The sequence below is a fragment of the Fukomys damarensis genome, unplaced genomic scaffold, assembly GCF_012274545.1.
Source record: "Fukomys damarensis isolate Sample0158 unplaced genomic scaffold, DMR_v1.0_HiC HiC_scaffold_20, whole genome shotgun sequence".
Lineage (NCBI taxonomy): Eukaryota > Metazoa > Chordata > Mammalia > Rodentia > Bathyergidae > Fukomys > Fukomys damarensis.
In genome coordinates this window covers 11,094,246-11,119,381 of record NW_022900932.1, presented here as the reverse complement: position 1 = coordinate 11,119,381, position 25,136 = coordinate 11,094,246, and the positions used below count along the sequence as shown (strand labels likewise).

Genomic DNA, 25,136 nt, shown 5'->3' with positions numbered 1-25,136 from the left:
TCCATATGCTAAGGACAATAATTCTACCTACCAAGGGGCCCTTCTGGAAGTTAGGGCACATAATGCAGAGTGTCCAGCTAGTGTTCACTGCCAAAAAAGAGAGTCCTGCTGACTCTGGCTGTTACCACCTGACGCATGCTCCTGTGCAGCTTGCCCTCTGAGGGTTGACCAGCTATATCGCTCATCAGACAGCCAGCTAAGCGTGAGCTACCTCATGAGTCGCTGTTATGGAAAGTAAATGGAGAATGATTGAATGTGTCGGGTGCAGAGAGTTTGAGCCAACAGTGATCTGATATGCTTAAAGAAGTGAGAGGCCATTGGAAGAAAGTGACATCTTCCCACTCAGCGGCACCAGTACTTTGTTAATGGGCCAAAAGTAAAAATGAAAGGAATGCTCAAGATTCTTTCTGCAAACCATCAAGACTGGTTGGTGGAGTTGGAGGAAGGGGTCTGGGGGGAGGAGATGGTGAGGGTGTCTCGGCGCAGGCCCAGTGACTCAGCTCCCAACTCTTGGAGGAATCTGTGGACAGACACTGGGGTAGCTGTTTATATGAGAGAATGCGCTACAAAACACACACACACACACACACACACACACACACACACACACACACACACACACAAGGTGCTAAGAGAGGGATCCACAGGCAGCTCTAAGCACAGTGCCCTGCATGCAGCAGTGAACCAGAAGCAGCTCCAACCTTTGTATAATTCAATGGTGATGGAGGGACCTGAGTAACAAAGGAGACATAAATGCTCCTTCTCTTAGACTATGATAATCGCCAGGGAGAAAAACCAGCCCAGCAGGGGTCAAGGATGTGCCTGGGTGGCCAGCAGAGGGAGACAGGCTGAACCAAGGTCCTTTTCTTCCTGGATCCTTGGCAGGGACACTGGAACTTTCAGGGTGGCCACCAGCAGCAGGGCACCACCCTCCTGATGGGCCAAGGACGTGGGAAAGCATGCAGCACTCCCAGAGCCTCAGAGACCAGGGAGAAGGCTGAGCCAACCCCACTGTCTTGGGTGGGGCGGCGTGCATAGATGGCATAAACTCATAGAACCAGAGGTCCACAGAGGCACCTGTGCCTAGCGATGTGGCAGATTGTACAGTTTATTGTGGACTCTGTACCAGTGCTCCCTGAGTTACACCCCCATCGACCCATCTTAAATTGAAAATATCCTAAGTCGGAAGTGCCCTTAATGTGCCCCGCCTACCAACAGCCTGCTCAGCGCACCATAGACGCTGAAGTGAATCCCTGTGACTGCCGTGGCAGGAATTGTGTCTGGCTGTTGCTGTTTGGTGTTAGGGTACTGTGTCACACATGGCCAGCCAGGGAAAAGATTAAAATGCAAGATTCAAAGTGTAGTTTCCACTAAGCGTGCATTGCTTTTGCCACCTCATAAAGGTGAACCATGGTGAGCAGGGTCTGTTGGTATGTTAAATTTAAAAGACCGATTTGCCTTTCCAAGCCTCTCCCCTCACCTTATCTGTGTACTTTGGGAGTGACTATGCCAGGCCCTGCCAGCTGTGAGTTCCCGTTTGACAGGCAGGAGGAGGAAATTCACAATGCTAGTGCGACCCGCTTTGATGTCATACCATGCATGTCAAGACTGTGCTCAGTTCTCTGGAAAGGTCAACCGACCTACGGGCCGAGATTACCACAGTGTGTCTGTACACAGTGGAGAGGCGTCAGGAAGGTCTCTGACAAGAGCCAGAAGGATGGCCAGGAACATGTGCACTGGACCCTGGTACCATCTAATTGGAGATTAGCTGATTCTGTGGGTTCTCTGGGGGCTTTCACTGTCCTTGAGCTCTGAGACTCAGTGATTTTTTTTTCCTGGTGCAGAATGGCTTTTTGCTTTGCTTTCCTGTCCTGGAAGAAGCCAGTTGCCCCTGTGCTAAGCAAACCAATTCAGCTTTCCTAATATGTGTATACATATTCATCTGCTCCTTGGAGCCTCCTTTAACCTGCTTTTAACATTGTACTGGTTCCCCTGCTAATTAATGAGCTAAATAAAAACCTCTTCATTTATATATTTTACAATTGTACCAGCAAGAAACATGATTTTACTTTTTCTTACAAATAGCCATCTTTCAACGGGGCTTCATAACTGTCAAAGATACAAGCAAATGCAGATTAAATATAGTCATTTTTCTGCTGCACTACAGTACTCACTTCTGTGGTCTCAGGAGAAGTGGGTCCCCAGAGGCTTTCGAAACTAGAAAGAGGGTAGAAGTCATAAATTGTAAGCAATACCTAGCCTTTCAGCTAAATTCCTATTCCTGTGTCTTTTAGAATTTTCTTATTGCTTCTTACTGTTTTTTAATTTACTGTCCTCATTTCTTTGGGTGAGAGTGGTTTACCCCCCCGCCCATTTTTGGTAAGAAAAATATGTTCCTAAGTTGAAACTCATTTAACTTGAAAATTGGAAGGTTAGAAATGATTTGCCTCTCTCCAAAATCCCTAAAATTTCCAGATGGCTTCAGGGTCACGTGTCACACTACTATGCTCAGCTAAATTATGACACGTGTGTGACAGGACCTAGGCCAGTACCTGGAAGCCAGCAGGACAGAAGAGCTGGGTGCTGTAGGATTCTTCCACACTCTTTGAAAATAAGCAATGAATCCTTTACTCCTCCCCGAGAGAGATGGAGCTCAGCAGCATAAATGTCCTCCTCCTCCTCTTGGTGCTCCTGGATCTCTTTGTCTTCCAGAATTAGTGTGTTATATTAAAAGGCATAATTCTCACCCCAAACCATCAAATAGGGGCCGCTTTTTCAAGAAGTATCTGTTTTGAAGGCCTGCATAATTTCTGTGTCGTCAAGCGCAGGTATGGAGTATAATTCCTGATGGTCCAACATCTGCATATTTTCTTTGCCCACACACGGAGGAGGAAGGGGCTAATGCAGGCTTTCTCAAGGGCACACAGGAGCTCTGGATGCCATGGATGTATGTTTTGGAATGAAAAGTGTATTTCTTCCATTAGCAAAGAAAATGCGTATGAGAGAGTTTGCTGCAGTGTAAGTGCTTTCTCTCTGCCATCTTTAAGGAAATATCCACCAGTCCTGTGGATGGTCATCCTGCTCTCCCTTGGTTATTTGGATTTTCTGGAAGCCAAGTCACAGTTCAAGAGGGAACAGCTAGCTACTAACTGCAAGTACAGAACCGTGATGGGTGTGGTAACTAGCACGGCAGAGGCTGTGACGAGGAAGGGCCAGCCTCCTGTAGGAGGAGTTAATGAGGGTGTAAAGACACTTGCTCTTGAATGAGTTCTTGGATTGTGAGCTGATGGTCAATGTTTCTCTGCAGCAAATGCGTAGTTTGCCTTGTAATACAGGGAAAGTCCCAGGACATTTACAATATCCAGAAAGTCTTGATTGGCCCACTCAGGTGCCCCCAGTAAATCTGTTGCTTGGATTCACTCATTTTGAAAAGGAAAAAAAAAATGATGCATTGTGCTATTTAAGCATGAAGACGTTAGTCACTTAGGTTCCTGAAATAGGGGACACACCTGCACACACGTACTGTCCCCACCCTAAGTTGGATCCATGGAAAACAAGACTCCTCAGCCATGGCCCTGCTTGTTGCTGGACCTCAGAATCCTGCATCCTGAGCACATCAGTCTGTATGAAGTTATCGGAGGCAGATGAGACTGATTTGCAGCTCTGAAACTTGGCTGAAGATCTCAGGTCCAATTCCCTCATGTTTCTCTCTGTCTCTTAAAATTTGATCTCTATTGAAATCCTCTAAACCATGATGATAAAGAGTTTGAAAAATTCAGATAAAAATATATAAATTCTCAGTGTCTCATCTAGCTAAAAAATATGACCATAGGCTTAGCCATAGACCCCTCTTTAGGCACCGACAATACCTCAAATCTTCCTAATCTCTGGAATAAAATCTTGAGCAGTAGGGACTTTGTAATAGTAAAGGACCCCCCAGTAATCCGTCTGCCAAATAAGTTCAAACTAATCCAACTGTCAACAACTCTGTGTGTCATTACACTCAAATAAAAATATAGATAGACAGATTGATTTAGTGATAGCTAGACGGGCACCTAGTTCTTAACTAAAGCATGTTATAAAAATTGTTTATTTGGCAGACTTACAAAAGAACACTGCCTTCCATTGAGTAGACATGTAGCTTTATTTAACTCCAATTTAGATGTATTTTCAGGCTCCTTTGGTAAAGTCAAGAGCCCCAGGCAGTACAACATAACTTGTCAAGAGCTTGTCCAACTCGTTATGTCAGATAGTCAACTGGGTTTCTCCTGAAAACAAATCAAAGCACAAAACCTGTTGATGGATCAGACCCTTTATCTGGTGCTTTGGCATTAAGGGAACCCAGGATAGGCTGAAGGTCAGGGACCAGGGAGACTCTGTACTGCTCGCCATTTCTTAACAATAACAACAACAACAACAAAAAACAAGCTCTGGGCAAATCCCTCCCATGACCTCTACGGCTTCTGTCCATCTCCAGCTCCCCCTCCTTTGGCTTCTTGCCCACAGAGATTTCAGCGTATTCACTTTGATTTCTAGTTGCATTATTCTTCTTGTCCTTCCCCCAGGACAGATCTCACATAACTTCTCATTCTCTGGCCCTGCTGGGCAGACAGGCTTATCTTCGCTTTCCTACATCAGGGCTGCGATCCATATGGAAATTCCGGAGGTACAGATGTTTAGCATTTATTTCGACCAAGGTCTAACCTAAAGCTGCTTTGAGATCTAGGGAGCATCCTGATGTTTTGATGTAAGACACTCTCCCTTAGTACAGTTAGGTTGTTTCTGAAGTCCAAGTTGAATTGTTTTACATATGTATGGGGGAGATGGGAAAGGCCGTTAGCACGCCACCCTGTCTGGCTACCCTTGTGCAAAATTCATGACCTTTTTAAAACATGCATTGGGGACCATGTGTATAAAACAGCTTACCTGCCTTCTTTCCTTCTGCACCAAAGGGAATCTCACTAGATTGAACCAAGCACCGACTTGGGTCTATTTGGCTGTTTGGGACCAGGCAGATGGAAGTACAGCCTCTGCTCCCTTTGACCCTCATTTTCTTAGACTGGTGATGCCTTCTTCAGAGTAGTTTCTTGGGAAGTTTTGTCACCCTGTCTTATTCACCTCAATCTCTTTGAACTCAGATCTCCAAAGACTGTGAGAGAAAGGGTGTCACATGGATGGCTGGATCTGTGCTCCTGGGACCCAGAAAGGCACAGCCCTGCACCCCTTCCTAGACTTTTCACTTGAGCAAGATCCTCCTGGGGAATCTTGTCATGTTCAAGTTAGAGAAACACTTGGTTAGGAAGGATAGCAATCTTCCAGAGCTATTAATAAATGAAACAAAGGAATAGGGCTTTTGCGGCATAAAGAACACGGGACACACTGTCCTGACAGCTCCAGGCTTTCGAGTCAGGTACACCTGAACTCAAATCATGGGTCTGTTCCTTCTGACTCTGGGAATTTAGGCAAATGATTTGGCTCTAGAATATGAACGTTGTAACTTAGATTACTAAACGATTCTGTTGTTGTTGAGAATTAAACAGGATGTAGTCACACAAGCAGGGTATCCTCACCCACAGGTGATGTTAGCTTTCTGACCCAGCCGCCACTGTAGGCCTCTTCCTTATTCAAGATGGTTCTGTTTTCTGAACATCCCAAGTCACCTGCAGTACAGTTTTGCAGTTTCTATATAGGCAGACACGATTTAAGTGTATCTGAATACTGATGTCCGGAAAAATACAATATAACTCATACAGTAGAAATCCCAGTGGTACCTCAGTTTAGGAACACTTTTGTTTGCAAACAATTTGGTTCACAAACAGGAGCATTTGCACACATGTTGTTTTCATTTGCAAACTGTATCGGACGTGGCAATCTTTCCCACAAAACGCAGACGTGGCCATCTTTTTCCAAAACCGTGGAACAAATTGAGTTCGTGAACTGGGGCAACTGCAGTTAAAATTTTTGGACAAAACACATGAGGAAACACAGAGAGAATTACAGTGAAGTTGTTGGTGAAGTCAGACGTGTTCTTTCCTTGCTGTCTTTCCCCCACCCCACCACCAGCTCGCTGCTGTGAGCCAAGTGTTGACGTAGATGGAAGGCATCTTCATTCTCTTCCCACTTCCCAGTCCCTTATCATCTTTGCATTTATGGTCTCCAGGCCACGCCTTCATGGTCTGGAAGCTGCCCGTGGAGCGGATCCTGCCAGCACATGCTGTTAAGGTTCTCCATCTGGTTAGTGCTTTCCAGCGACAGTGACTTGTTCTGGAGTCTGCTCTTTCCATGTCATGCTCAAGTGTCCATTCTGCTGGCCAGCAGAAGTTTCCAGATGAGATTTCTAGGCCGAGACAACATCACTTGGGAACCCGTTACCAATGCATATTCCCGTGCTTACCCCAGACCTGACTTGTTGGGGCCTCTGGAAGTGGGGCCGCAGGTCTGGGTTTTAGCAAGCCCTCCAGGTGATGAAGAATGCAAGAGACTGCAGGGCTCCAAACACAGGGGTTTTCCAGCTGTCATCATCCCCTGGACATTATCTGACATCGTGGTCCTCCAACATGGTTGTGGACTAGAATCAACCTGGAAGATTTTGAAAATATTGATGCTTAGATCCCATCCCTGCAGATTAGGAGTAACCAAATTCTCTTCAGGCCTAGGGTGTCATCTGGGCATTGAGATCTTCACACTTCTCCAGTGGTTCTAATGGGCAGCACCTCCAGTCACTTAGGACCTCTAATGAATGGCACCTGCACTCGGACTGACCTGGGTCCCTTTGGAACCAAATCTCAAGGTCCTGAGCATGTAGCGGGTGGACAGGGTGCTCTTTCCTGATAGATAGAAAGGTTGAGAGTTGCTCGGTGAGCCTAACGTCCTCACTTTCCAGGTGAGAAAACTGAAAGATTCCTCTCCAGTCCGCTCCCTGGTATCTGTCCTACCAACATTCACACTATCTGGGGACATCTCTGCTACACCTGGAGAAGAAGGTTTGGGGTAGGAGAATCCCCACGTCCTTCCACCAGCCTTTGAAGATACCTAGGAGCCTCCAGCCACCTTGGGCTCTTCTTGGCCACATCCCTACCAGAACAAGCTGCCACCCAAGGGTGCAGATCATTCTGAATATGCTCACGGCAGCAGGCAGCAGGCGACAAACACACAGTATGACCAGATCAGAAGATATTTTCACTGATTTGTTACATTCTGCTTCATCCTGTAGAATTCACAAAGCAGAGAAAGAATTTCTACAGCAGGGCTGAAAGCAGCTTTAAAATGTCACGGTCATCACGCCTAGGACCACAAAAGTGTGTTTGCCTAGATAAATGTCATCCTAGACCTCGGGCATCGCCAGGATTATAACATTATTGAATTTTCCATCTGTGCTTCTAATTTGCATGTTGTAAAAATAAATATTTTGCACAAAAATTAAAGGTGATCCGATAGATTTTTCCAGTTTGTATGAAGGCAGTGTGGCCTCTGGTGAAGGAAAGATAATGCCTTGCCTGGGAACTGGAAAAGACACTAGGACATCCCTGAGCCCTTCCTGCCCTGGACAAGGTAAGAGCTGAACCACTGTAAATAAACATCACCCTGCCCTGCCCTCTTTAGTTATCTGCCTTTCCCAGGCCATGAGCATCTCCCACTGCTAAATCCTGTCAGGCTTTTTTACCCCCATCCCCTCAAGACATTCCTATGAGTAGTTAACATCACATCAGCATCCACACTTACTAGCTGTGTGACCTTGAACCTGTCCGCCTCTCTGGGCTCCTCCCATGCCTCTAGGCCTCAACACAGGGCTCTTGAGAAGATTCGATAGGCAAATGAGGCCTTTATAGCTCACAAAATGAGCAATAGATAAATGTTTGCACTGTTATTATGAAGTACATTTCCTCTTGTCATCTTCTCCAAACAAGGAAAACAACAACCAAGGGCTTCTTCATTAAAATAAAGCAGGAAGGACTATGGGTAACTCAGTGGTAGAATACTTGCCTAGCACATGCAAAGGCCTGGGTTGGATCCTCAGCACTGAAATGAAGGAAGGAGGTGGGGAGGGTAGAAGGGAGGACTCTACGTAATACAAACATTCATTAAACCCATACCTAAAGCCTAGTTCCATTCCATATGTTACTTTAGTGTTCCCTTTCAGAACCATTTCTAAGTTTCCAAAGGAACTTAATGGAATATGAACATATGTTCTGGTGAGAAGCCCCCACAGCTGGGCCTCTGAACTCTGAGTGGTCACCCTGCATTTATTTGCAGCTAGGATGGCTGACCATGCTGCTTTGGTTGGAATTGAGGGACATATCTTTCACCCAATCTTTAGCTTAGGACCAGCTGGGCCCTCATGTCAAGGTAGAGGCAGCTCAGGGTGACAGCCTGCTCCACTACAAGTCCTTAATGCTTAGAAACCTGATACCTGGCGGGGACCAACTTGCATTGCAGAAGAGTCAGATCCATCAAAGCAGGTGCTGACTGGCAAGGATGGGCCTCAGAGAGTAAATACTGTGTTGGGAAGGCTGTGGTGTTCTCTGGATTTGATTGTCTAGCTGTTGAGCTTGGTAGGTTCTTTAACCTCTGAGATTCGGTTTTCTTCCTTGGTAGAATAGCTATGGTCTTCATCTCCCAAGGAAATGGGGCAGATAGCTCTGGCCAGGGCATGACAAAGCAATGTGTGGTCCCTCTGCAGACAGGCCTTGAGTTAGAATCCTGTTTTACCTGAGTATTCATCTCTGACCTTTGACTGGTGTCCTTGCCTTTCTGACCCTATCTTTGCTCACTCATGAAACTGGGAATTGCAGATCCTCCTCGCAGAGCTTTTCCAGGCCAGAAAGAATGTGGACTCTCTCAGTTCTCTAGGACAGATTGTGCAATGTGTTGGCAGAGACGTATTCCTAACAGCCCCTTATGATCCTGTATTTCTGAGGTATCTGTTGTACCGTCTGCATTTGGCTCCTTTGCGGTGTTTCTTCTTTGTCTCCCAACATATTGATACACAGAAGGAATTTTTTAGCATCACATTGGGCTGACATACAGCACTCAAGGCCCAAGCCATGGTCTTTTAGCTGGAGGAACAACTTTTTCACAAATGCACGGGCATTTCAGGTTTTATCAAAGCAAGGTCTTTTGCCTTTGTTATAGGTATTGGGAAGGATGAACTCGGGTTGTATATTGCAAAAGTTTTGAAATTCAAGCACACCTATTAAGCAAACAAAACTTGCTTTTACTTATGACTAACTTAATTGTTTCAAAAGTATTTATATTTTTATTTATAAAGGTAATTAACCAAATCTTCCTACCATATGTGTTGTATGTATGTATGTATTTATTTTTATTTATTTGGTACCGGAGATCGAACTTGGGTCCTTGCGTTTGCAAGGCAGAGGGCAGAAGCACTGAGCTAAATACCTGGCCCATGTGTTGTATTTATGCCACTAAAACATTGACAGGAAAATTCTTAGGGTTAAGTAACTCCTGTTCAAATACAATTTTGGAATTATTTACCAAGTTAGCATTTTGGCTGATTCATGTATAAATTTTCTCCTGAGAAGCTTCTGTGGGTTTTTCAAAATATTAAAAAGCTCATAGTAAACATTTTTTTCAGTAACTGAAACATGTTGTGTTGCTATTAACATAGTAAACTGTGTATAAGGAGACTAAGACATTTCAACATCGGGGGCCAGTTGGACAAGATCAGTGACTGTCTATGTTGGTCTCACTTTGGTGTTGTCTGAGAGCTTTAAAAAGACTGGCTAGATTCTCACCCATAGGGAGACTGATCTAATTAGCTCAGACTTTGGCCTGTGCATCAGCATTTAAATTCTTTTTAAATTTGAGAATAATTACAGATTTGTAGGAAGTTGCAGAGGCAAAACAGAAAGGCCCCTTGTGCTCTCTGCTTGCTCTTCCAGCTGTAACAGCTCGCATAACCAGCTGAGCATCAAAAGTAAGGAGGTGACAACAGAATGATAATGCAAGCTAGAAGAACATGGAATGTATTTAGATTTTACCAGGTTGAGCTTCAGGACTTTTTAAAGCTGCCCAGGTAATTCTTCTGAATAGCCAGGACGGAAGCTCTCTGCTGACAGTGCTAATCTTTAGCAATCCTTTTACCTGGGAGTCAGCGATTCTGTGTACACACACACACACACAAGGAAGACACATACATGCCTTGTGCAAGCGAACATCACACATGCATACATCCCAGAAAAACTTGAAATGCTTAAAAACAGATGTAAGAGTTAGAGCGAGTGACATTTCAAAAGAAAATTTAACTGCTAGAAGACTGCACTCTAATTGTATAAAATACATCCTGGTTCAGGTCCTGTGTCAAACAAAAGATGTGTCGCACTTGAGAAAGTAAATTTAGGTTTATGACTCTGTGCGTTAAGGTTCGTATCAGTAATGAGAAGAAAATTCCGTGGGTTTTGAAAATGTCACTTATACCCACAATTTAAGTTTTAATGCCTAATAACACGGTAAGATATTTCTTGTGCACATAATTATATATCTATCAAATCCCTATTTATCATGCTGCAAATGCATGTCAGCAACTGTGGTTCTCTGTAAATAAATCAGTGTTTCCTTCTGTGCCGCCTGGGAAATTAAACACTGTCCTGGGCAAGTTTCCTGCTTTCTCTCTTTAGAAAGAGTTGAAATCGGTATTAATCAGTGTAGCAGCAGGGATGATAAATGAACCTCACATCCCATCCCGGCATATACACTGCACAAACTCGCAGTGCGGTTAAACAGGGACGTCCATGGGGCTGGGGGATGAAATGGGCCTGGCTTTACCCTACACAAAGAGGAGACTTCCTCTTATTTGGGAGGCAACTTTCAGGATGTTGGGGAAACCTTGCCTTAGTCCTCCTGGGTTTATTATATTTACTAAGGGCTGTCTCTGCGGGACTTGTCAGGTGCCACTTCGTGTCTTGGGGTCTTTTGGAAAGCTCCAGCTGTAGAAGGGGCAGCTTGTCTCCAGCAACCTCCCCAGACTCCCTTTCTGTGCCAGTAGTGGAGCCTTCTTTTTCTCTGATGCCCCAGGTACTCGGTGTCCCTTTGTTACCCTGACAATTCAGTTCCTGGCCCTGTGCCTGATTCTCTTGGGAGATTTCTTTGGATGGGTTCCACAGAGGAAAAAGAGAGTGTGAACTGGAGTTCTGGTGAGGTTCTTTCTACCTGATATTCAGGGAGAGGTTCAGATGTAACACGACACTTTCATGTATTAATCAGAGAAGCAGCGGGAGTGACCTTCAGCCAAGGACAGAGGTGGTGGTGCAGCCTCTTGATCCTGATTATATCCTTTTCCCATGTTGGTCACAGACCCTGAAATCACAGACCCTGGAAGGGGAAGGGGTACGGGATGGAGGGAGGGGCATCTACCGAGATTCTGATGTTAATAATCATGTCTTTCTCTTTCCTCCATCAAGTGATCCGTCAGTTTTTACTTAATTAGCTGTGAACTTGCAGTGCCCTGAGTGAAGTCATTTGAACACATTGATTATTATAGATATTATAGATGGATTAAGACACGGGTGTCCTGAATGCCCAGGCCTTTTCCCCAAACACAGAAGGTGATTGACCAGTCATGTGACTTCCTGCATCCCAGGAAGGGCTGCCCTGGAATTTCCTTGCCCACTTGGGGATGCCTTACACCTGAATATTTTAATCTCCCAGTGTATGTTTGGTAGGGGCTGCTGAAACTTAAGTGTATTCTGAGGAGGGTAATGTTATTTCAAAGGTCAGAGTCATTTATTTACACCCAAACAAGAGGGTTGGACCTTCCTAGAAGCAAGTCTTGAAGCAGAAGAGGTAAGAATAGAGGATACTCTTTTAAGTACATGGTATTCCTGAGACTATGAGAAGGGAGTCACCTCCTGGCACTTTCCTGACTTTCCAAAAGCTTACCCCAAATATAAAGATAGACAAACACAATCCACCCCACCAGGTCCCCAGCCGACTAGGACTGCATGTAAGTGCAGGCTTTTCTGTTCATCATCACTGCTACTGGACTTTATCATCTGGGTTTGAGGGACTCGTTCGCTTGCCTGCCCGTGAGCTGGTCTCTTTTGCCAGCTCGACAGTGTGTGCTGTTTACTGGAAGAGGTATTAAATTTCTCACCTGCAGATCTTGTGAGCACTGCAGCTAGAAGATAAAGCCTTCAGAGCTTGCAGCATTGGTATGTAAGAGATTCTCAAGGACGTGGCTTCCTTCAAACCCAGCTGAGGAATCAGAATTAGAATCAAAATGAACTGCAGCACCCACCCTTAGAGAACCCAGCAACCACCATAACCAGGAGAGTCCCAGGCTTGCAGCATTTCTGCCAGAATGTTGGGTCATGAAGGCACTCACACGCAGAAATAAAACTGGGATGTCACAAAGAATGGAACGGAAAACACTGGCAGATTCGCCTCCAGAAACAACGCACAGGAGTATAGCAAGCCACACAGCTGGATTGAAACGCTGGCTCCATCGCCAGCCAGTTGACTGTGGGAAAGTGATTTGACCTCTAAGGTGTATCTAGAAATTTCATGGTCAAGTACCGATCCTGAGATAAAATGACAGTGGCCGGAATGTTGACTGTGTGCCAGGCCCCTAAGTGGTCACTTTATGTGTGGTGACTCAGTTGAGGCCTCCCACCCGCGACAACCTAAAAGGTAATACTGTTATTATCCACAGGAAATGGACGGAGAGAGAGGATGACTTACTTGCCCAAGGTCAAGTTCATGGGCTGGGTGGCAAGAAATGGGGACATGGAACAGAAAGCCTCCACAATCTGCAGTGATGAAGAACAGATGGGTCAGTGATTTGGGGGAAAATCTCTTAACCAGAGAGTTACTTACATTTGTATTTCAGACTCGGCCCTCCTGGTCGTCACCACCCTGTCTGGTGGCAGCAGCAGACTCTGTGAGCTGCTCCTCCCAGGAGACTCTGGGGCTGGCCTCAGGGTCTTTCTCACTCCGAGGTACCACCCCAGGACTACCCAATCCCCTCCTCTAATGGAGGAAATAGGAGCCCAGAGATAGCAAGTGACCTTTGCCAAGTTATCAACTTCCGCCAAGAAGTTGGGGGCAAACCCGGAGCTGGACCTGAGCCCTGGTCCCAATGACTGAATGAGAAGGGGTCTGGTAGATGATGTGCCAGGAAGATGTGAAGGGTGGCATGGCAGGGATTCCCCCTGTGCCAGGTGCCCTCCACTGTGGGTAGGGTGCTTCCTGCACCGTGGAGGAAAGGTTGGCTGCTTTAGCTTCCGTACCAATCCCGTCACTGAATATGGGTGGTTTTCCTCTTTTTTTTTATCAGATACTTGAAGAATGAGAAAGCGCGCTGTTGTTGCCTGTAGGATCTGAGTTCAGTCACACTGCATACACCACAAAATGGTCATTTAATTTTGTCCACACAAAAAGCAGCATGAATATCACCGCCATTGTTTTATGACACGTGCTGTCACTGGGTAGCTGGCTGTACGGTTGAAGCAAGGGTTCTACCTGTGACATTCACATAGAGTCTTCTGCTTGGGGCCCAATCTACCACACATCTTCAGACTCTCAACAGTAAGAGCTTCCATGAATTTCTCCTCACCTAGGTTTGATTTACTCATCACGATGCCAAGAGAGAAATACAGCTTTTGTTCTTTAAAAAACTTCCATCAAATAGACATCCATCCCCTCATGAGCCAACTCAGACGCTGGGTGAGACAGCCACCCCTGATTGTGGGCCTTTTCTCTGGGAAACCTGGACACTTTGAACAAGGGCTCTTTTTCCTTTCCTCCTCTTCCTCCTCTTCTTCTTCTTCTTCTTTTTTTTTCTTTTTCTTTTTCACCAGATTTCTTTGACAGAGCATTAAGCTTTATGCTGCAATTGGTAATTCTAATTTTAATAGGTTGTCTTAATTTGAGACTTTAGTGAATATATTTAGCACAAAATATTATTGAAATTTAGATAGGGAAAATCCATTCCCATATAAAATATAAGAGGATAATTACCCTTTGCGTTTTTTACTGATATTTTTAAGAGTATACTTATAAGTATAATTGTGTTTGTTTGTTTTTTTGTTGTTGTTGTTTGAGACAGGGTCTCACTATGTAGTTGAGACTGACCTGGAACTCACTACATAGCCCAGGCTGATCTCGAATTCACAGTGATCCTCCTGCCCTCAGCCTCCCGAGTGCTGGGATTACAGGTGTGCACCACCACACCTGGCTTATAATTGTGAAGACATTTGAATTTATGGCTTGAAGTAGAACAAATCTTCTGGGCTCTTGGGACTAAGGGCAGTGACTAAATGTGAAGAATTTTCATGTGTGGATGCCAATGCTATTTGCTCACCCTGGGCCCTAATGCAAAGAGTGCATGTTGAGAGCAGGGCAGCCTGGATGCCAGGGTAGACGTGGCTGTGTCACTAGCCTGAGGGGTGACCTGGTGTATGCCAGCGTGTCTGCCCAGCGTGGAAACTCAACCTTCCATTTATAAACGCAGGTACAGGGCTGATTCTTTCCAAAGGGCCTACAAAGAAGTACCCTCATGTGAATGATAGGGTTATAGTTTCCAAAAGTTTAAAGAACTAGTTGGGTTCTTCCCCAAACCATTAGTAAAATGACACAATTACATTGCTGATAATTTAGGAGATACAGCAAAATCCAAAGTTTAGCACTATTATATTTTGATTTATATCTTTTTAGGCTTTTTATATTGTTTTTATGTTGCATTAATTTCTCTGAGAATGTATTTGTAGTTTACGTGTAGTGTTTCATCCTGAGGAATTATCACAACTTATTTAACTAATCCCCAGTGCTCAGACATATATGCTAATAGCATTTTTTACTATTATAATTGCTGCACATAAATATTTATATATATTGCTATTCATTTGTTTGAAGATTTTTATTTTTTTTTTTGGTACCAGGGATCAAATTTAGGACCTTGCACTTATGAGGCAGGCGGTGGCACCACTGAGCTAAATTCCTGTCCCTGCTTGCAGATATTTCTAAATATAACACCAGTGAAAGATTACGCATATTTATTTATTATAATGTCCTTATCAAATTTGGGCATCGGCATTCTGTGTATTCACAAATTTGTGTAAGCTTTGTGTATGATGATTTTCTACTCTCCTTGTTGGCACAGCCATCTGGGTTGGCTTTTCATTGCTGTAATAAAACAGTTGACATCGACAACTCAAGGAGGAAAGGCTTATTGCGGCTCATGATTTCAGAAGTTTCAGTCCATGGTCCTCAGGCTCTAAGGAAGAAAGCTCACAGCAGAAGGGCCTGGCGAGGGAAAGCTGCTCACCTCACCGCAGAAAGGAAGCGGAGAGAAAGGGAGAAAACGAGAGAGGGGAGGCTGGGGCTAGATCTACCCTGTAAAGGCACCTCCAGTGATGTACTTCCTCCTGCGAGGTCCCACCTCCTAATAGCCTATTCAGCCAATGAGCTCATCAGGCCTTTGATGAGGTCAGTGCTTTCACGATCCAGTCACCCCTACTGTCCTCCACTTTGGAGCATTGCTGCAATCCATGTCTTTGGAAGGTGCTTCACTTCTAAACTCTAACAACATCTAAAGCTACACAGCTCCTCTCAGAGCTGCTTTAGGTATTTATTAATTTTGCTGCGTTGTTTCATTATCGTTTGCTTTAAAATATTTCTTAAAATTTCCCATGTGCTTTCTTCTTTGAAGAGTTATTCAGAATTCTGAGTATAGATTTATTTCAGATACCTGAGGTTTCTAGATATTGTATTTGTATTGATTTCTAGTTTACTTCTATATTATCAAGGATATCCTTTACATTCGGCATTACCAAAATGCTGGTCTCACTACCTTCACATGATTAATAATTATTAAACACCCCAAAGGGCTTCAGTTTATGTGGATTATCATCACTAATATTTATCAAAGTGGAAATTAAAACTGAAGAATTTGTTAACATAAATAGCATTTTTATTGGAAAAGCAATTATTTTTTCCAAAACAAAAAATAATGAAAGGAATGACTTTGAGCTTATATTTTTGCAAACCTCTGTAATGTCTGTCTTAATTTGAAAACAAAGAGGTTTTCCCATTTTTTTTTTTTTTCATTCAGTCTTGGTGATAGCACAAGTTGCAGTGGACCCTTGAATTTTGACCGGCCTGACATTCAAACAACTTGGATTACGACCAAAATTTTAGTTTTAATTTACAACCAAAGTCTTGAGTTACGACCTAAATGCCAGCCGCTGCTTGTGCTTCCAGATGGTTTCAGATACAGATTTAACCCTTACAGGGTTCTGGAAGGAACATAACAACATCCTTTCCTGTGTGGGGTTCATTGAGGAATCTTGGGCCAGTGTTGCTCTAAGGACACTGAGATCTGCTTGTATACAAGAGAGACACTTGGAAGGATGTGTAGAGGAGCCTAAGCCTTCAACTGTCCAACTTGAGTTACAATCAGCCCTTGCAAACAAACTGAGCTTATAAGTCAAGGGTCCATTGTATTTGGCCTCTGTGAAACTCCACTCTGCACGAATACAATAGGATGAAAAAGGCAAGTCATGCCTCAATAGTTTGAAAATAGGTTTGACCTTGTGGTCCTCCTTCAGGCGTCTGGGTTTCCTGGGTCATATTTTGGGAGTCAGTGAATGACCTGATTTTGGTCCTTTTTGGTTTGTCCAGCTTTGTTTTATTATCCATAAGTGGTTAATCACAGTGAGTGCTGTGCATGCAAGTGAAAATAATGTGTGTTCTGTCATTGTTGGGGACAGTGTTCTATAAATACCAATTAGGTCAAGTTGGTTTGTAGAAGTTATTCAAATCCTTCATCTTTGCTAGTTTTTTTTCCTACTGTTTTCTGAGGCAGAGGTGTAAAAATATCCAGCTGTGATTGTAGATCTGTGTTTTCCCTTCAGTTCTGTCAAATTCCTCTTCTTGGATTTTGAAGTTTCATTACTTATGCACTCACAACTAGGATAGTTATATTTTCTTGACTTTATAAAGTATCTGTCTTATGTCCTTGTCCCTGGTAATCCTCTTCATTTAAAAAGCTATTTTTTCTAGTATAAGCACTCCTAGTTTCTTATGTGTATGTGTTTAGTCTTTTACTTTCAACCAGTCAGACTGTTCAGATTTAGAATATACATATGGGGGTCAAGGAGAAGAAGAGGAAGTAGAAAGAGAGACTTTAGTTCTTTTTATCTGGTGTGATTTCTTTTCTTTTTGTGATGCTGGGCATGGAACCCAAGGCCTCACATAGGCAAAGCAAGCGCTGTACCACTGAGTTATAGTACCCAGCCTGATGATTTCTTTTAATTAAATGCTTATAAACCCATTTGCATTGAAACTAATTATCAGTACAATTGGGTCAAATTTATCATCTTGGCATTTGTTTTCTATTTGTTCCACCTGTTCTATATCCCTGTACCTCCTTTTCTTCCTTCTCTTTAGATTATTTCTTGATTTATTTTGTTTCGCTATCCTGTTTAATTTCTTTTATGGACTTTTTAGCCAGTTCTTTTGTTATTTTTCGGTGGTTATTCCTGTCTAGAGAAAAGAGGACGCCTCTTTGACCTGTCACAGCTCACCTTTAACTGATACATAGAGCACCCTACAAAGTGAGACCTTTGCAACCGTAGGATTACGTTCGAACACCCTTGGTGTCTGTGTCCCTGCTGTTATATATCTGACTTCTGCATACATGTGCTGAAAATGCCACAATTCATTGTTGGCATTTTCCTTTAAAAGCTTTTCTGTTGGCCTACGAATTTACTCATTCTGCTGCTTTCATCCCATCCTTCTAATCTTGGTTTCGTTGGGTATCATTCCCTTCAGTCTTAAGAAATTTTCAGTCATTTCTAGTAGTTTAGATGGACAGTAGGTGAGTCGCTTCTGCTTTTTTTTCTGTTAAAATGTTTTTGTCTTTGCATTATTTAATAATTATATAAAGGCACAGATTCATGTGTGTGATGCAGTGATTAATAAACATGTGTGGTTATACAACTTTTATCACTGCCCAGCTCGAGAATAATTCTGTGCCCCAAATGGTCCCTCATGCCTTTTAGCAGAATATTCTTTTTATGTCCATAGTTCAAACAAACATTATTATTCTACTTTGAGAGACATTTCAAGTAAATGAATTATGCACTATTGGCCATTGACTTCTTTTTGTGTAGCAGAAAAAGCTTTGGTTCATTCATACATGAAAGTCTTTTTTTTTTTCTGTATGTAGAAAGCTAGATTGACAGTGTATCTTTTGCTTTCTTAACTTTAAATATAATATTCTATTGCAGTGTATTCTGGCCACTACTGTTTCTGATTTAAAAATCAGTCACAATTCTTATTATTGTTCCCCTCTATGTAAGGTCTTTTTCCTCTTCTCTTACTATCTTCTCTTTAATTCTGAGAGTTTATATGGCATTGAAGTGTGGTTATCACGGTGTTTAGCACTAGTCTTCTTAGTTTTGTGTGTTGGTAATCAGTTTGGAGGAAACTTTTGTCGCCATCTCCTTACGTTTCTCCTGCACCGTTTCTTTAGGATGCTAATTTTACGTGCACTAGAATACTTCACAGAGTCTCATACACCTCTTTCTTCATTATACGTCAGGTCTGGGTAAAGTACTGGTTTTATGGGCTTGTGTTTTGGATGGAGCTCTTCGGGATTCTAACCCATTTCTTGTAGCAGACGCGAAACTGTACAAGTTGGCTGTGAGTTCATGCAGTTTCCCTGCACCTGTCATGGTGGCTTCTCCTTCCTCCCACAACTACAACAAAGATGGAACCAAATCTGTTCATCTTCTCCCATGGGGAACACTCTTCCATGGTTTATGGAATTTAGCTCATTTGTATTTCTTCCTTCAGTTCCTGAGGCACCAAGTTTCCATTTATATTCATTTGTTGTTGTTAAGACAGTGACTTAATAGTTTCCTACAGCTCATTGTGTGTGTGTGTGTGTGTGTGTGGTGGGTGTGTAAAGTGTGCAGGAGGGAGACACGGTGGAAGAGACCAGGGGTAGAGACTAGATTTATTTGTAGATTTGCGGCTTTGATTTCTGAAGCATGTGCTTTATATAATTATAAAACAGAGTTACATTTCAGAGGAAAAGCAATCCTGAGGAATTAGAAGTAGTAAAATGAAATAAATGAGCCTAACTTGACATTACTTAGTAGAATAGAGGAGTTATTCCAAACAACTGTAAATCAAAATAGTATGTACTTTTTTATGGAGTATGTCTTGAGGCCCAAAAGAACTAGAAAAACTCCTAAATTAGCGTTTGTACTGTGATTCTGCAGCTGCTGTTCATCTAGTCTGGGACAAAGGAAATGTTGCTGATAAGAACAGAGGTGGCTGGTATGGAAGGGAAGGGACACAGAAGTCAGACGGATAAGGTTGAGCTGAAGCCTTGTGGTCCTGGACTTGAATTGGAATTATCAGTCTGAATGATGTATGTTATCTTTAAAATATATTTATATCTTCCCTGGCTCTGTCCACGGAACCAGCTGGTAAACAATACCCAGCCTAGTACAAAGAATGCCTCTAAATATATAGATTGTGATCTCAAAATAGGCTGAAATATTTACTAAATGGAGCTGAGGCTCCTTGGAGAAATGCCTGACTCTTTATCTGGGGCAGGAAATGAATAAGACGAGATTGGAATATCTTGTCAGAGCAGAAGGCAAATACTGCTGGGATTGGCTGGAAAGACTCGGGAGCGACCTTATTACACTTCCTCCAAGATAGCCCAGACAGGCTATGTGAGCTTCTTTTAGATAAAATGGCAGTGGATTAAAAACCATCCAATCTATCTAACCCAAGAGTTTATAATGATACTTTCAAACGGGAAAAAATAAAAAAAAAAAAAAAAAAAAAAAAAGCACAAAAAAAACTTCCATGATCTTTGGAAGACAGTAGGGAAGCAGGAATAAATGTACAAAGGCAACCATCACTTGCAACTTCTAGCCAATGGGCAGGTGCAGGTACTGAAAATGAAAGCCCACTGCTGCCACAGGAGAGGGACAGCAGGCATTATGTATGCAGTGGGGGCTGGATACCATGCTGTACTCGCAGAGGCCGCGCCAACCACACCTGAATCTCAGCCTCTGGGTCCCCGCAGGTCCTGCGAAACCAGGTGAATGACATTATGTGTAGCTCACCAACAAGACCCAGAAAGTGTAATCGACAAAGATCGTGAGTTCATTGACATCAACAACAGACCTCAGGATGAAAAAAAGAAGAGGTGGAGGAAAGCACTATGGGCTCAAACGGGCCTAAGAGACACAGGAGTCCAGGCGCAGCTTAACAGAAGGGAACTTACGGTTAGGAGAGAAAGGACTAGTGGGAAGGAGCAGAGGGGCTGGGGTTGAAAGACGAAGTGTGCTACGGGGCTGAAGAAATAATATGCATGGCAGCAGGGTGTTGGGGGTGCTGAGGAATTATTCTTGCTTTTTGTACTATGATGGTGTTTGGATTGCAAAAGAAGAATTTATCTTCTAGTGATATCTACCTAAATATTGGCCAATGCAATGATATCAGACGCCTGCTTCAAAATGATCTGAGCATGGAAGTGGGAGTGGGCAGGGCTGAGAATCTGCCCTTCTAAGTTTCTGAGTGATGCAGTGCCATTGTTCAGGGGCCCACGCTCAGGATACAGGCACTGGAGCCCAACTGGCCCGAGGTTCACTATTCCTGAACCTGGGGGCGGGTTCCTAAAGGGTCACTGTGTGCTACTTCTGAGTATGTTGAAATTCTCTGGTACAAAAACAGTCCTACGTGATCCGCGGTGGGACGCAGAACGAGCCAAGCCTACGACGACCCATAGCGTAACAGGGACTTGTGTGGTCATTAACAAAGCCTGTGGTGGCCACGGCTGCCATCACCACCTCTGAGAGGATCGAAGGTGGCAGGTCCTTCTGCCCAAGTGGAGGGGACGGCACCAGCTCAGCTGTCAGTTCTCTGAGAATGGTCAGCCCAAGGGGAGGCAAGCGGCCCGGGGAAGGTGTCTGTGTCACTCCTGTTCCCTTCCCTTCCCAAGGTCAGGCAGTGGAAGGGCCGTGGTCTGAGAGGCTGCCGGGACATTCTGGCCAGGTGAGCTGAGCAGGGTGGTCCACACCAGGGCTCCACTGTCAGATCGACAGGGTGATCTCTAGACACACGCACATGTGTGACCCCGTCCCTGGAGGTCAGGAGGCCTCTCTCTTGGTTTGTGTCTCTGTATTTGCCTTTTCAGATTCATCCATTTACAGAATTTATCCATTTGTATTTCCTGTATTTATTAGAGACCTCCCAAGTGTCAGACATTCTTCTGGCCTCTGGAAATACACCACAGAGATCCGAAATACTACAGATCAGGAGATTTCCTTGCTGACGGTAGTTTGCTGGGCATTTTTCAGTATGCTTCTATGGGGAAACCTTAAGTAAATTTCGGGGCCCCAAAAAATGTTCATTTCAGTTTGGCTTTTTGAGCACATGCCAATGGTATTGAGAACCATGCTCATATCTGTGTATACTTTTCATTTTGGCTGTAATTATGCAAACCCTGTGTGCCTACTCAGCAACTCTGCCTGGTCCTCCACAGTCAGCCGGGTGGGCATTGCAGGGGGCCCCCAAGGCTGGTTTCACCTGGCTTTTCCATCCTTGTAAATCTCAGGCTTCAGTTAAACTTAACCCTTAATGTTTCTTGCCGCAGACATATGATGCTTCCTTTACCCCAGGAATGTTTCCTCTCCGTTCTTCCCTGGCTGGAGGGCTCTGTTTACTCCTCTGCCTGCCAATGTCATAGCCACATTTTCAAGGTCAGAGCCAAGGCCTGGCCCTCCTTACTGCCCACCTGCCGGTCTAACACGGCACCTAACATTCCACAGTCACGGCCCCCGGGACTTCCTGTTTCCCACAGTGCTCGAGAACACGGCAGCCCTGTGAGCACACAGTGACATCACTCTAAGTGTCTGTCTGCAGACAGGTCCCTTTTAGCACGGAAAACACCTAGTTGAAGGGAACACTGTGCTCAGGTGTGATCCGGTGACCAGACTTCTGCTCTCCAGCTGAAATGTCATCATCTTTCTCATCTGCCTGTGAAATTAGGGCTTTGTCCAACCACATACTGGAGAGGTACCTATGCGTTATAAATCATAATATTCCTGCTGGGCGTGGAGGTGCACTCCTGTAATCCCAGCACTTGGGAAGCTGAAGCAAGAGCATCACTGTGAGTTCAAGGCCAGTCAGAGCTATGTTTCCAGACCCTGTCTAAAAAAAAAAAAAAAAAAAATTCCTAACGTTCCTATGGCTACCGGAGAGGCAGCTGTGTTCCTCCTGGGGCCAGCTCCGGCTAGGATGTCAGGGAGAGCCCCACTGGGACTTGTATAAGCAAGGGTAAAATTGAAACCAATCTGATACTCTTTTCTGCTCACGCCCGCCGTGAAAGAAGGTTACTCCTGTTTGATCGAGTCATTACACATATACATCATCTTCTCATGCCAGTTTCTCTCTGCTAAGGGCTCAAAATATAAAGTGAATTAGCCGCAGCCCTGCCCTTTGGGGTTTTGTAACCAAGAGAAAAAGAGGCTGAGAAAGCAGAGGGACCCATCCGGGGTCTCAGGCAAAGCAGCGCCAGAGGATCTGACAGTGACCCACATTGGTGACTCTGCCATCTGTCCCCAGGTGCGGCGTTTGCTTTAACTTCTTTCCTCTATCTGCTTTGGTTTGAATGACCTTGGAGACAGTCTGAAAACCTGAGCTTATAAGGGTGCTTTCCGTTACAGGTCTGCACTTGTCTGCTTCAAATAGAATTTCCACTAACGGCTAATTATCTCCTCGTACCAGCCTGCCGAAATGACGAACAACCAGCTCTTTAGTCACCCCAAGAATGGATTTCTGTTCTATCCCAGCCCTTGCCTGGGATGAATTAAGGATGCCCAGACCATGCGCAGCTGCTCTGAGTGGCAAGGAGCAAGTAACAGGAGGCAGGTCATTTGCAAAATGCCCCAACTTCCTGCTCATCTCTGAGGCAGAAAATTGTCAAACCTGAGCCCCAGGAGGCTCCTTGTGGCGTTTTGCTCACTCCTCCTGCCAGAGCAGAACCTCTGGTGTCAGATGCCCCTGACCAACCTCTGCTGTCTTTTTTTTTTTTTTTTTTTTTTTTTTTTGCAAACACAGCCACTCGGCTGAAACAACAGCTATGACTCAGTTCCTCGCTAACGCTGCCTGAATTGATTTAGTAGGAGCTCAGATTTAGCACATAATCATGTTCAATTTGCTCCACTGCGCTGCCTGGAGATAAAAGGCTTGCAGGGGGAAAAAAAAAAAAAACAAAACCAGCCTCAGCTTGTGTCAGTCTCAGCGGTGATGTCATTGCCATGAGCGAGCTGGACCGCGCTCCTCCACTGTGCTCCTCAGACACAAGGGCTGTGTGCAGCGGGAGTGGGCACCAGGTGCCCGAGTTCCGGAGCAGGGCAGCCCCTGGGCCAGCCCCACACCACCCAACAGCCCACCAGAGCCTCTGCCCTCCACGTACAGCACAGCGCAGGGTGCCTGGCTCTTCGCTGTGAACTCGGGAGGGGATGCCAGCCCCTAGCATGGACTGTGATGTTTCCACGCTGGTTGCCTGTGTGGTGGACGTGGAGGTCTTTACCAACCAGGAGGTGAAGGTATGCACCTGCAGTCTTATTGTTCCTGGTCACTGTTGCTGACCTGCCTGGCAGAGCCTTTTTGGTGTAAAGACCTAAGACTTTGGTTAATAGTTTTCGGCTCAGAGTCAGAGCCAGAAATGCATGTGGCGAAGGCTATATTAATTAGAATAAGTTCGACAGGGGCCAGCTGCTCCTTTTGAAAATGAGATCAGCATCGCCTGTTTTCCCTGGTCTTTTCTGTTATGTGACCATCTTGGGCATCTCTTTCCCAGCAGACTCATTCCCGTTGTCTCTTAATGTACCTTTGTCAACAAGGAGAACTTGCCAGTCCTACCTGTCTAGGGGATTTTGAATCAGTGATTAGCCAAGGAATGTGCATGCATTGACCACTGTGATCAGGATGCCCCGCCGGGGACAGTACCCCTTTGTGGTGTGTCACGTAAACGTCCTGGGATGTGGGCTTTCCTCGGAACAAAAGCTGTCCTGCGGGCTGTAGATTCCGTCCCCAGCCCTCTGGGAACTGAAGTTGGAGAGCAGCCGCCTGCATTTTCTTTGTCAGGTGGAGGAAGCAGTCATTTTCCATGCATGGTGGCCCATCAGGAAAGTTCTGACAAAAATAAATTTTGTATCCTGAGGCTTAGCATCCCATAGGCTCATGCTCCCTGAGGACCTGCAGCAACTGTTTTCATTGTCACTCCTGTCCCCCGATGATGTGCATTCTTGTGTGTTTTATTTGATTGTCTATTACAGAAAAGATTCCATGCCTGTAGAATAAGAATTTTTATTCTCTCATATCGAGTATAAGGACAAGCTGAAGCTTCTTATCTAAACAGTTCATGCAGGCACACACGTGTGTGTGCACACACACACACACACACAGACAGTTGTTTGTCATGCGGTGGGAGGAAGGAAAGACAAATTACATTGCATAACCATTTATCATCTGTACATACTTTAGTCTTAAAGGAAGCCCTTGAATTCCTTATTGTCTGAGGCACAGGGGACATGCAGGGGACCCCAGGGGATTATGTGTTATAAGCGCAACCCATTGCTGTGTTGTTCATGATAACAGTTCTGAGCCATCTTTTGAAATGGATGGTCATCTGGCTCATGGTTCCCACATATTTTATTTGATTGATTGATTGGTACCAGGGATTGAACTCGGGTCCTTGCACTTGCAAGGCAGGCAGTGGAACCACTGAGCTAAATCCCCAGACCCCCCACCCCATATTTTAAATGTGCCTCTGTATTTACCAATCCTTAGGCCAGTGCAGTGGAAGAGCCTACCATTTGTCATACCATACAGGGGTTCAAAGCATCAAATTAGGGAGGCCTCAAACTGCCTATGTTGGTGTGTGCGAGGCTGTGTGATCCAATGGGGATGACAGTCACCAAATCACCCGAGTGTAAAAGCTGACCTCAAGTCCCTTGTGGGTGACTAGGGAGAGCCATCTCCAGAAACTGCCAAAATGGTACAAAGAATCAAACTTCCCAGCTTTCTCCTGGCCTCCGCCTTCACCTCTCTCTCTCTCTTTTTTTTTTTTTTTTTTTTTTTTT

The 25,136-nt window shown here is 44.5% G+C and overlaps 1 protein-coding gene across 6 annotated transcripts in view; it reads left to right on the top strand.

Moving 5' to 3' along the window:
- The window catches only part of Rcan2 (regulator of calcineurin 2), a 188,298-nt gene that overhangs the window by 109,759 nt on the left and 53,403 nt on the right, over nucleotides 1–25,136 (top strand). Inside the window, exon 1 of one of the 6 annotated variants that reach the window (XM_010617762.3) lies at nucleotides 23,210–23,597. The exons of the other annotated variants lie outside the window; for them this stretch is intronic. Within the exon in view, the coding sequence (XP_010616064.1) occupies nucleotides 23,511–23,597 (87 nt within the window). The 5' untranslated portion in view covers nucleotides 23,210–23,510. Of the gene's footprint in view, nucleotides 1–23,209; nucleotides 23,598–25,136 lie in introns of those variants that run through there. 6 annotated transcript variants of the gene reach the window in all.